The sequence below is a fragment of the Stegostoma tigrinum genome, chromosome 12 (genome assembly GCF_030684315.1).
Source record: "Stegostoma tigrinum isolate sSteTig4 chromosome 12, sSteTig4.hap1, whole genome shotgun sequence".
NCBI classification, from domain to species: domain Eukaryota; kingdom Metazoa; phylum Chordata; class Chondrichthyes; order Orectolobiformes; family Stegostomatidae; genus Stegostoma; species Stegostoma tigrinum.
This window is the reverse complement of record NC_081365.1, coordinates 32445524-32458395: the sequence shown is the minus strand read 5'-3', so window position 1 is coordinate 32458395 and position 12872 is coordinate 32445524. Positions and strand designations below refer to the sequence as shown.

At 40.5% G+C, this 12872-nt stretch overlaps 1 protein-coding gene across 1 annotated transcript in view; it reads right to left on the bottom strand.

The window, feature by feature from the left end:
• Positions 1-1649: 1649 nt before the first annotated feature.
• The window catches only part of LOC125456890 (E3 ubiquitin-protein ligase DZIP3-like), a 110412-nt gene continuing 99189 nt past the window's right edge, over positions 1650-12872 (bottom strand). Inside the window, exons 26-32 of the mRNA XM_048540404.1 lie at positions 9964-10065; positions 9677-9814; positions 8701-8864; positions 8419-8539; positions 8214-8309; positions 7056-7148; positions 1650-1795 (exon numbers count right to left, since the gene is read on the bottom strand). Of these exons, the coding sequence (XP_048396361.1) occupies positions 1661-1795; positions 7056-7148; positions 8214-8309; positions 8419-8539; positions 8701-8864; positions 9677-9814; positions 9964-10065 (849 nt within the window). The 3' untranslated portion in view covers positions 1650-1660. The remainder of the gene's footprint in view (positions 1796-7055; positions 7149-8213; positions 8310-8418; positions 8540-8700; positions 8865-9676; positions 9815-9963; positions 10066-12872) is intronic.

The following is a 12872-nucleotide window of genomic DNA, read 5'->3' as shown; positions in this document are numbered from 1 at the left end:
CAACATTACTGTGCACAGAAGAAGGAAAAATTAGCTAGAAGAACCTTAATTTCTCTAAGCCCAATGCTTCATTGGAAGTTGTACCTGGGTAAACACAGATGAACGTGCCTAGCAGGGCTTACAAAATCTGAGTTACTCTGACTGGTTTTCAAACAATTAAACCTCAGTCTGTGCCTGAAATGTGTAGAAGACTAAAAATCTACAACTGATAGTGGTTCTCTATCCAGAATAACTCCGCTAATCAGGAAGTGGCTGTTAGTACTGGGAATCAGGAAACCAAATGGATGTTTCAGCAATGAGAGATAGAGGAAAGACGGGGGACACTCAGAAACAGGCACGTGTTCATCAGGTAGAAGATGCTGGAGATGAATTTTAAAGCTCAAAAAAGGACACTGGAGCTTGAATCCAATAGAAATAAGCTTCATACATTCTGTGAAACTTGAGAAAACATATTTACATCTGGAATAGATTAATCAGATCTGGCAAATCTTTAGGTTGGCTTTCTCAAATTCAGGCTCTTAATGTAGAACAACCTAAGTTTTAAAATTAATGTGAACTCAAAAATCTTTCACAGCAGGTGAGAAAGCTACAACTCTCCATATTTAAAAGCCCGCTCCACTGTTGGCTGAGCAGGGGACCTGGCTAGAGGAAATCTTCTTTTCAATTCCAGAAGAGGGATACCAGGGCCAAGCAGATTTCCAGTTGATGAGGGAACGCCCTCCAATAGTTTTACAAAGACTGTTCCTTAACCTTTCAGATTTAGAAGGAAGTTCCTAAACAGTTCTCAGTTGGGAAACAAACTGTATTACCCAAGTTTAAAGTATAAGATGCCTTCACATAAATGGGTGAGCAGGAGGTCTGGCTACCAAAAGCCTACTTTTCCAAAATTGTGAGGCAGACCTGACAGGTTCTGAAAATGGACCTGTGAAGTTCACAGGTACCCCTAGAGCTGGTGAGGAAGCTGAAGAACTGCCGGGCAAAGTCTCCAAAACTAGCCAACCCCTGAGGGCAAATGTACCCCAACAATATGGGGCAGAACGGAGGTGCCGAAAGGTCCAAACCAGGCAGGAAAACTTAAAAGATAAGCTCATATTCCTGCTGGCTGAGCAGGTAGTTGGGCTGGCCAACATCATCTCTCGGATCTCAGAGAGACAGCGCGAGAGAGAGAGAGAGAGAGAGAGAGAGAGAGAGAGAGAGAGAAAACTGGCAAGTTACCAGAAAGACATGTACGTAGCCAGGGACGTGGCTTACTGAGCTGATGAGCTACAGTGTAGTACTGCAGGAGCTAGCCACTACCTGTTGGCAGTAAACTCTCCAACAAAAAGGCATGGCCAGAGCATCAATCCCTCTTCAAGGTCAGAGCAAATCAGTACCCTGAAGCTCAAAACCCCAAAACTAAAAACAACTTTTGTTCAGGACAGAATAGGGAAAAAAATTAATTCACATCTGCATATCTGTGACATTACTGTATGATTACAATATCTAATTAAGGAGTCAGTGAGATTGAAAAAGTAAATCAAAGCACAGACCTGAGGAATATCTCACCAAGAATCCTTGCGATAAAAGGACCACTGGCTAGGATCAATGTTCTTTAATGGTGGTTATAAATAATTTGAATTTTTGAAAATGAAGCAACATTTCAAAAGGTCTTGGGTAAATTTCATTTATTCCTGTTTCTGAACTGTGCATAATGAGGAACCTTTCTGCTGGGGAGACCTGGGAATTCTTGTGGTAGCACAACGTGAAGTCTGCAAGTTGGACACGTCCTTTGCTCATTCAGCCATGATTCGATGCACTGTGTGGAGAAATACAATCAGTAGTCATTTTATTTTAGTTCGTGACTTAGTTTGCAATTAATGTTCATTTCTGAAGTATTTATTACATTAGATTCCCTTCAGTATGGAAACAGGCCCTTCGGCCCAACAAGTCCACAGTGCCTCTTGAAGCATCCCACCCAGACCCATCCCCCTATAACTTACACATCCCTGAACGCTACGGGCAAATTTAACACGGCCGATCCACCTAGCCTGCACATCTTTGGACTGTGGGAGGAAACTGGAGCACCCGGAGGAAACCCATGCAGACACGGGGAGAATGTGCAAACTCCGCACAGACAGTTGCCCGAGGCTGGAATCGAACCCGGGTCTCTGGCACTGTGAGGCTGCAGTGCTAACCACTGAGCCGCCCTTTATTAAGGTGAAACTTATGAACTATAATTTGACAATAATGGGGGAGAACAAAGAAGAGGAGAAATGTTGAAGTGATTTTGAGATAATTTTCTTGGTCAGTGTTCTATCTCTTTAATAACAGAAATATTTACTGGATCTAAAGAATGTAATTTTACGGGAGATTCTTGGGATTTAAGATCACTGTTTATAGTCATAAAACAAGATCTCAGGACGTCAAGTACTTTTCAGCTAATAGTGTACTTTGAAAACACACTAGCTCTTGTGATCCAAGAAACACAGCAGAGCACTTCTTTACAGCAAGCTCCCAAAGCAGCATGATTATGACTGAATAATCTGCTTTAGTGAGCTTGACCGGGGGATTATTATAGGCCAGAACACGAGGTAGAACTTCTCTGTGTTTCTTTGAAAATGTACCAAGAGTGAGATCTTTTGAACCCAACTGAGCGAGACAGTATTTGACTTCATCTGAAAAGCACCTCTGACAGTGCAGAGCTCCCACAGCACTGCACTGCAGAGTCAGTTTCGATTTTTGTGACTAAGGTTTTAAAGTGGTCTTGAAAACTCAGTCCTCCGGCTACACAGCAATACAGAAGTATTTGGGGGAGAATTAACCAGTAAATTGAAGAAAGTTCTATGCTGTGCAAACTGGAGTTAAATATCAAGAGACAGAAACGTAATGGAATAATGGGCAGACTTTAAAAGAGGGTAATTTAAGAAGAATCTCTACATTCAGGGAACAGTAGGAACACAGAGGCCAGATTTCCCTGGGTAAAGGAATTAGAGAGTGGGATGAGGTGGTAAAAGGGAGAATAGGACAGGTGTCAGTATGACAATATAAAAGAGAATCAGGCTGAATATATAAAAGTACAGAAAAGTGAAAAAGGAACTACGACAAAGAGGCAATGGGACAATTGACTGGCGAATAACATGAAAAGAAACTCAAAATGTCTCTAAGGTTTTGGAGTAGATCTGTAGCTTGCGTTGTGGGTGTTGAGGTTAGTTGGCTCGCCGAGCTGGTTTGTTGTTCCGCAGACGTTTTGTTACCCTGCTCGGTAACATCCTCAGTGCAGCCTCTGATGAAGCATCAGTGTGTTTTCCCGTCTGGTTTTTAAACTCTAGGGTCCATTGCGATGGATTGCCTCACTTCCACATTTCCTCCGAAGTGGAATGTACATGGGGTTGAGTTCAATGTGTTTATTAATAGCCTGCTTCGTGGAGTGACATACTTCCAGCAATTCTCGTGCCTGTCCCAGAATCTTGGTGTTGTCCCAGTCGAAGTCATGGTTCTCTTTGTCCAAGTGGATTGAGATGAGTAATTATTGATCGTATCTTTTTGTAGCCACTTGGTGTTCATGTAATCTTGTTGTTAGTTTCGTTCCTGTTTGTCCGATGTAGTGTTTCTCACAGTCTCTGCAGGGGATTGTGTAGATGACATTGGTCCCTGGCCATGGCGGGGAGTGGGTCATTAGTTCAGGTGAGCACTTGTCGTAGGGTTGATGTGGGTTTGTGTGCCACGCTGATGCCCAGCGGTCAAAGAAGTCTTGTGGTGAGTTCTGACGTGTTCCTAATGTAGGGTAGTGTGATGAGGTGTGTTGTTGCCCTTTTTAATAGTGTGCGCATGCAGCTTCGTTTGTGTTTGCTGGGATGGTTACTATTGAAGTTCAATACCTGATCTGTGTGTGTGTGGCTTTTCGGTGTACTTTTGTTTGCAGTTCCCCACTTGTCTTGCACTCTACCATGAAATCCAGGAATGGGAGTTGTTTGCTCTTCTCCTCCTCTCTGAAGTTTATTCCAGTGAGGGATAAACAACACCCTCAGGAACAGCATCAGAAAGATTCTACATGCCCTGACCCACTCATCACACTACCCCACATCAGGAACACGTCAGAACTCACCACAAGATTTCTACGACCGCTGTGCATCAGAGAGGCACACAAACCCACATCAACCCTATGACAAGTGCTCACCTGAACTAATGACCCACTCCCCGCCATGGACAGGACCAATGTCATCTACAAGGTTCCCTGCAGTGACTGTGAGAAACACTACATCGGACAAACAGGAAGGAAACTAGCAACAAGAGTACATGAACATCAACTGGCTACAAAAAGACATGACCAATACTCACTCATCTCAATCCACATGGACACGGAGAACCACCACTTCAATTGGGACAACAGCAAGATCCTGGGACAGGCTAGGCAGAGACAAGCACGAGAATTCCTGGAAGCATGGCACTCCACGAAGCAGGCTATTAATAAACGCATTGAACTTGACCCCAAATACATTCCACCACGGAGGAAACCCGGAAGTGAAGCAATGGACCCCAGAGTTTAAAAACCAGGGAAAACACACTGACGCTTCATCAGAGGCTGCACTGAGGATGTAACCAAGCACGGTAACGAAACATCTGCGGAACAACAAACCAGCTTGTCGAGCCAACCAACCTCAACATCAAAATGTCTTCTACTGGCATAATAAGAGGTTTGTCAGGGAATTGGAGCCAATTAGAGAGAGAAATGGCAATCTGTGGGAGAAGCAGAAGACATGGTTTAGCCATAAATGACCACTATTATCACTGTATAGAAGAGGCCAGTAGTCTCACGACACCAGGTTATAGTCCAATAGGTTTATTTGGAATCACGCAAGCTTTCGGGCCGCAGCCCCTTCATCTTCAGACTTTGTGCACCCCAGTTCAACACCAGCACTTCCACATTGTGTATGGAAGAGTTTATCAAGGTCATGTGAATGGAGGCTTTTGGGGTACTGGATACAGTAGGCAAAGAGCAGACCTTGAAGATTTGGCAGTATGTAAAGTGAATAAGTTACCAACCCAGACAGAATATTTCCTAGTCTGCTGAGGGATGTATTAGCCACAATCTACCAATGCTCCTTAGTTACAGGCGCAGTGTCAAATGACTGGAAAATTTTCAATGGTACAACTCCCTTCAACAAAGGGGAAATAATAAATCTGGCAATTACAAGCCAGTTAGTTTAATGTTAGTGGTCAGAGCTTTTTTAGAAGTAAAATTCAGGTGAAATTAATAACTAATTGTATAAATATAGATAATAATGGAGAGCTAGCAAGAATTTATTAAGGGCTAATTGGTTGGCTAATTTCATTAACGTTTGTGATGAGGTAACAGAATCTAGTTGAAGGAAATGCAGACAATGATTTGCAGGTGTGTATTTGATACACAATGAAGGTCGAAGCGTACACTGTAACTGCATCTACACTGACAGAAAAGTTACAAGCTAAAGTGTACAATTTTAAGAGAGTTACAAAATCAGAGATCTCGGATATTCATGCACAAATCTTTTAAGGTACAGCTTAATAAAGCTGTTAATAAAAATAAAACATGGTTTGGGTTTCATAAATGGAAGCACAGAGTTCAAAAGTCAGGATGCTATGTTTCATCTACTGAAAACTGCAGTTTAGCCTCAGAAGGACTTATCATGTCCAATTCAGGAAGGATAGGGAGCTTTCAAGAAGGTTCAGTTGAGATTTAATGGAATAGTTCAAAGTAATTGGTAGGCTACTTTTGGAATAGTGCATACAGTTCTGGTCTCCCTGCTTTAGGAAAGATGACGTTAAACTTGAAAGGGTTCAGAAAGAAATTACAAAAGTTTGCTGGGATTGCAGGGTTTGAGTTGTAGCGAGAGACTGAGTAGGCTGGGCCTTCTTTCCCTGGAGCGTCAGAGGTTGAGGAATGATTTTACAGATGTTTATAATATCATAAAGGCTTTGGATAAGGTGAATAGCTAATGTCGTTTCCCAGGGGAGTACAAAACTAGAGGGCGTGGTTTAAGGTGAGATGGGAAAGATTTAAAAGGGACCTAAGTGCAACTTTTTTCACACACAGTGGTGCGTGTGTAGGCTGATACGGTACATCATTAAAAGGCATCTGTAGATGAATAGGGAGGGTTTAGAGGGATATGGGCCAAATGCTGGCAAATCGAACCAGATTAGTTTAAGATTTCTGGTCGGCATGGATGATTTGGACTGATGGGTCTGTTTCCATGCTGTATAATTCTATGACACTATAAAAGGGATTATAATTAAGTGGGTAAGCTGGAGAAGCTGGGGTTGTTCTCTTCAGGACAGTGAGGACAAGGAAAAGATTTAATCAACGTGTTTTAGATTATGAGGGGTTTAGGCAGAGGCAAATAAACAGAAACCATTTCCAATTGCTGAAAGATCAATAAACAAAGAGTAGCAAGGTGATTTCCACAAGAATCAGCGTGAGTGGAAAAAGTACCAAAATCAGTGGAATTTGGAATGCACTGCCTGGTAAGGTGATTCAAAAGCTTTCAAAGTGGCATTGGAAAAAATAAATAAAAGTTGCAGGAATATGTAGAAAGAACAAGGCCTGTTCATCAATATAGCTGGTGCAGATTCGATGTACAGAATGGGATCCTTCTGATTGATAGCCTTCTGTGACCTCTCCTTGCTGAAATGTTCTTTAATCTAAGCAAAAAGTGCCTATTCCTGTCCCTATTCTGATGTACGTGTTTGTGGTGGCTACCAATGTGGCTTCACATCTTGTATTCTGTAAGGCACTGAGCTGGTGTCACGTCCACTATGAGTATGAGAGGTGTAATTAATACAACTTTGGCAGTAGGCCAGAAATGGTCGAACCTCAAACGAGTATAATGCACTTAGGTCAGACTTGATTTTCAATTCCTTGTGAAATAATTAAGATTGTTGGTAGATATGAAGATTGCAGGCCTATGTATTTCGTCCATATTTTGCTCTCAAAGGGTATTTTCCTATTAAGAGATTTTTACTGTGGTGGATTCTGTTCCTCTTTATTTGCTCTGTATAAGGCATAAAATGAAGTTAATGCAGGCAAAAAGTGAATGTACCTGGGAGTGGAACTTGTGGGCACATGGTAAAACCAGCATGGACTCTACAGTAAGTTCTTCATGACAGATCACACAAGGGTCTTGTTCCTCGGTCTACAAAATACAAGGATTATTTTGAGTTGCCATAATTCTGTAGTATCTCAGTATGCACAGTGGACTAACATCATAGCACTGGTTCAACACTTACAGTTAAAAGAAAAATCTCATGTGGACTGATGCACATTTTTTATTCAGTGAGCTTCTTGATTGTTATGATAATTATAAATATGCAGGTTTTTCTTTCCCACTTCTGGTAAATGGCAAGGACACCAGAGTTTAGAAAAGGGAACGTGCTCAAAGGATTAAGTACTGTACATCCAAATGAAATATTGAGCATTGGATGCAACCATAGCCCAGTTGGTTTTTTGGGATCTTTCTAAACACATTCTTCTTCTCTGTAAAAAATATGATTATCTGAACTCAAAAAGGTCAATGTTTTCTGAAACTTTTGCCTTGTGCTCTCAAATTTTCTTCAGCCATGACAAAGGCGACAAAGTTCAAAATAAGTTTTATCTAACGTGATACCCGTAAACATCACAGTTTATTTCTGTGCAATCTTTCTTTAGTTATGTAGCAAGTAAAGTTGAGATCGCAGACTTCTTCAGATCGCTGATAACTGGATATTGAGCTTACTGGTATTCAAGTTGAATTTGTTAAAAGGGGCCCCTTTAATCTTCTTTCTCCTCAACCAAACTGGAGACCCAGTTGAAGAGAATCAATGGTCACAAAATTTTAATGTTACTGAGGTCGGGATTCAAATCCAACTCTCTCTGAATAAGAATTCTGCACTACTCAAACTATCTGCTGTATCAATGACAGTTTCAATAAACTGTTGATGCCTTTAAGAAATAAATGTCACAATCCATGCAAATGATCAACAAATGCTTCAAATCACTGTGTTGTTAAAATTCCAAATCAATAGAAATACATATTGCCGAACAGTGCACTGGGAGTCTGTGATTTCTGTCACTGAACACTTTGAAAGCTAATGGAAAATCACAGGCTAGAAATGTAGGGTTTCACGGCAAGAATACGGAAGAAGAATTATAGTTTTAAAAAGTACGCAAACAGTCTGCCTCAGCGTTTTATATATATTGTGTTTCATAAGGTGCAAATTACCATTGCCCTGGCTCCTTCCCATGAGTTAAATTCCTGCTGCCTAGACGAACTCCAAGCAAATTGATTAGGGGGCTGATTTTGACCACTGTTGCTGCTCTGAAATGCCAGAAGAACAATATTAATCACGCTGGAAATTATTTCCTTCATTAAAGCAATACCAATTACTTGCACCCTGTTTTTGAAAAGCTGCATTGCTCAAATTTACCTCAGAGAGTTTTGATTCAACCAACTGTGCTACTTTATTGACAATTTCATCATAGGATAATCCTGAAAGGGATCCACCATTGGACAGCCTTACTTCTTTCAAGAAATCAGTTAATGACCCCCTGAAACACAAACAGAAATGTATTTTTGATTTTTAATATGTCTCAGATACAAAACAATGTAAAAACTGTCACCACCAAATGTATACAAGAGAAGCAACATTGCATTGAAGAAAATAAGCTGCCAGTTCTGTGACCAAATTGTTCTGGCCATTAATACTTACCTGGTAAAATGGGGATACGACGTTGAAAGCCTCTCCATTATTCTCTCAAAACTGTTCTTTCCACGGGTTCCTCCCAGTGTTGCTGTTAGCCCTGTTGATCCTTTGGTAGCAGGTAAAAATTGCTGGGATGCGGTTTGTTCAGATATCGGGATAGTCCCTCGAACCTAAGAATTAATGCATAGAAACACGATTTAAAAATTATGTCAAAAGTAATCTTTAGATATCTAAACATCAATCAAACCATGTATCTATTTAAAAATACTACCATCTGCCGAAGCTTCAAGAAGTGGATATTTATGCAAAGAACATCTTTGGAATTAACGCTGAGAAACTGAAGTAATGTGGCCAGCAGAAGGGTCTTGACACAAAACGTCAAGCTTTCCTGCTTGGCCTGCTACGTTCGTCCAGCTTCACACCGCATTATCTCAGATTCTCCACCATCGGCAGTTCCTACTATCTCAGATACACTACCAACTTCTGAAAGCTCTTCTTGAAGCCATAAAACCATCCTGATTTAGAATTTTATCTCTGTTACTTCACTATTGCTGGGTCAAAGCCTGGAGCTCCCTCCCTAACTGCATCATGGTTGACCTACACCGCACCAACTGCAGCAGTTCACGAAAGTAGCTCAGCATTCTCGTCTCAAAAGCAATCAGGGATAGGAAATAAATGTTGACCTAGAGAACGATGCAAAAGTTTTGTGAACGAATGGGGAATAAAAAAGACTAACAAAGTAGTTTTAACCTGTGCCACCCATACCAAGAACTTTGCAAATACTTGCTAAACAAGCTGGGGGAAAGGAGAGCAACAGAATGATGTAAGGAAAAGGTACATTGCAAGCACCTAGGAAGTTAAAGTACCAGACGTCAAGTACATTAACAAACTGGGAAAGGAATGTTCCACATTTCATGGCGGCTCAGTTAGCCAAGGAGATACTGGTCCCTGTCATTAGACTAATCAAAGTCTTGGTTTTTACCTGTTCATATGCAGCTGCCGAAGCTTCAGCCTGCCCTGTGACATTTGTCAGTGTTCCACTCGAAGACTTCGAGGGCCCGAATCCTGTCAGCACATCGCTGGCTTTCGCTTGCAAATGCTGTTCCAGAAAATGCTTCATCTAAAAATGTAGGGAAACAAATGCATACTGCTTTAGCTTTTATGAAAGCTTTGGTTGCAGCTTTACAGAAATAGAAAAGTATTACAGAGCAAAATTAATCCAAAAAGATATCTGAATATTTTAAAGGAATAATAGTAGAAAGAACATACAACTGCATCAGGGTGTGGAGGTGGCGGTGGAATTTTAATCTTTGGAAGCATGCTCAATTTCGTTCCACTCTTCACCAAGTTTATCTGTTCATCAAACTGGTTCTAAGAGCAAAGTGAATGTCCAAATTACCACAACAAAGATGAAAGATATTATAACAATTAATTAATTTATTTGATTTATTTATTACCACATGTATATTGTTGCAAAACGTCATGAAAAACATTTTACCATTCTCAGGCACCATCTTAAAACACAAAGAAAAAACAATACAAAATATAAAGGCAGAAAAATGAAGAGATGAAGAAAGAAGCTAGCACAGAAAGACTTGTGAAGAAATTATAGGTTTTTTTTCCCTATTATGCTATACACTTGCAATGAAATTACACTGAAGTACATTTTCCTCCTAATTTCATCCTGCTTTCCTAAAATAATTCACTTTTATTATAATACTGTTCCAAAGGCACAAGGGGCCCTCTGACCAAAAGAGTAAAGGATTTTTGCTATAATAGAGACAACAAGGTGTAGAGCTGGAGGATAACAACAGGTCAAGCAGCATCAGAGGAACAGGAAAGCTGATGTTTCGGGCCTAGACCCTTCTTCAGAAATGGTACTGAGTCAGGAGTGTAGAATCAAGACAATTCCTGTCTCTGGAAGGAATTCACATGTGAACTAGGAGAAGCTGGTCTGGAAGTTGGGACTCTGGCTTCAGGGTGGCTGGGTTCCTGTGGAATTGCAGTAGATGAATAAGTGTGGAAGTTGATGGGTCTGGACTCAGGCTATATTAAAGAGCTGACTTGGAGTTTCTCCATTTTATTGATGCCTTAAAAAAGACACTAAAACACAAAACAGTTCTCAAATTCTCATTTCTCACCAATGTGGGTTAAGTGCAGTTCCAACACCTCTTGAAATTTGAAGCCAACCAGTACAAAGCAGGTTACTTGATAAAAACCACTCCACCACCTTAAACATTCACTCCTTCAACCACCAGTGCATAGTAGTTGCAACACACACTATATGTATGATACATTGCAACGACTGACCAAGACTCCTTCAAAATCACCTTCCAAATCAGGGACCTCTAACACTGAGAAACAGAAGGGCAGCCGTTGCATGGCAGTATTGTATCACTGAATGTTCACTACCACTGAATCAAAATTCAGGAAATCCGTCCCTAAAAGACGTAGGTGGACTTATGTGACAAAGAGCTCATTAATTCATGAAGTGAACTTACATTATCACTGCATTAAGAATGGGCAAGAAATGTTGAAGATGTCAGATACACTCACATCTCCTAATGAATTAGAAGAAGTTGATCTTTTGTAATAGCTCCATGTTCATGCTCTTCATTTCTCACAATTGTTGAGAGAATGGACTATCAATGTTTATGTTTCAGTGTTTGACTTTGATACCTGTAAATTCCCTGGATTAAAAGCGGTACATGCTAACCTAACAAACCCAGTACTATGATCCCAGCTGATGATTATACTGGATAAAATCAGATTCCAGACTGAAACCTGGCTGGGTAGATCATAAATTTAATTCTTATAATTTGGTTACTTTGGTGGTCAGTCTCTGAACATATTCATACAATGTTGTTAAAGTGCTTCAAACAAAAGAACATAACTTCTTTTACAAAAGGAAATAAAAGCTGTATGTACAAGACACTTTGGAAAGATCTTTAAATAAAAAAACACAATTCAACATTATTCATAACCCTCTATCCTGGTGAAATGCCACTTACATCTTAACTCTTTAATTTCTTACAGGTATAAGGTTATAAAAGTGTTTCCTTTTGACAACTTTCACCAGCCATAATTATCCCCATTATTAACTGTCCCGGAGATACACAGTTACCAGCTAAATCACTGATGTTTTCTAATTTTAAAAACATCCCCGAACCAATGCGAACTGCCAAACAGTTTAAGACTTCTCCCCAAATCTGATAGGCTGGAGGTTGCCACAAACATAACTGTCCTGCTGGTATGAGTTTTTTCTTCTCAACTGACGCCTGATTCTAGCCCCTGGCCATTTGACTTTCTGTATATCATAGAAATTCAACTTTGTAAATGGCTCATAAATCAACTCCCAAGGATGAAAAGTCGCAGACATGAGGAGAGATTGGATAGATTAGGTTTGTTTGCCCTAGAGCAGAGGAGACTGAAGGATGATCTGATTGAGGCATTCAATATTATGAGACAGCGTAGATCATGAGAATCTTTTTCCCCATGGTAGGCGTGTCTTAGACCAAAAGGTCTTTAAGGTGAGGAGTAAGTGGTTTAGAGGGGATCAGAGGAAAAATATTTTCACCCATAGGGTAGCAGAAACATGAAATGTGTTGCCTGAGAGGATGATGGAGGCAGGTACTCATAACATTTAAGAAGCACCTGAACAAGGACTTAACATGCAAGGGCACAGTAGGCTACTGACCAAGTGCAGATAAATGGGATCAGTATAGTTTGGTGATTGCTGGTCAGCGTAGGCATGATGGGCTGAAGGGTCTGCTTCTATGCTGTATGACTCTAGATTGCTTCCTAGTCATTTAACATCTGACATGCGCTTTGCTGGAAATACTGAACTCCATATTTTTTAAAAACAGACTTTCTGACCTTTTCCTTTTAAAAAGAAAATCACCTACACAGAATGAAAATCCACTTGGAACAAAATAAACCGTTCACTTGGAATTCAAGACCTGTAAACTTCACCACTGTGGAGAAATGAAACAATAACTGGTTGGGACTCAGCTCATCCTTATGGCTTAAGGACTCTTGAAAACTTTAAAGTGGGTCTGCCTTTACATTCCTGTCTATACTAGAAACCCCTTCCCCTAGCGAGTTTTGAGAAGATTTGTGAGAAGATTTGTAGCTCAGGTTGAGGATCTGGATGTGAGTTTGCTCGCTGAGCTGGAAGG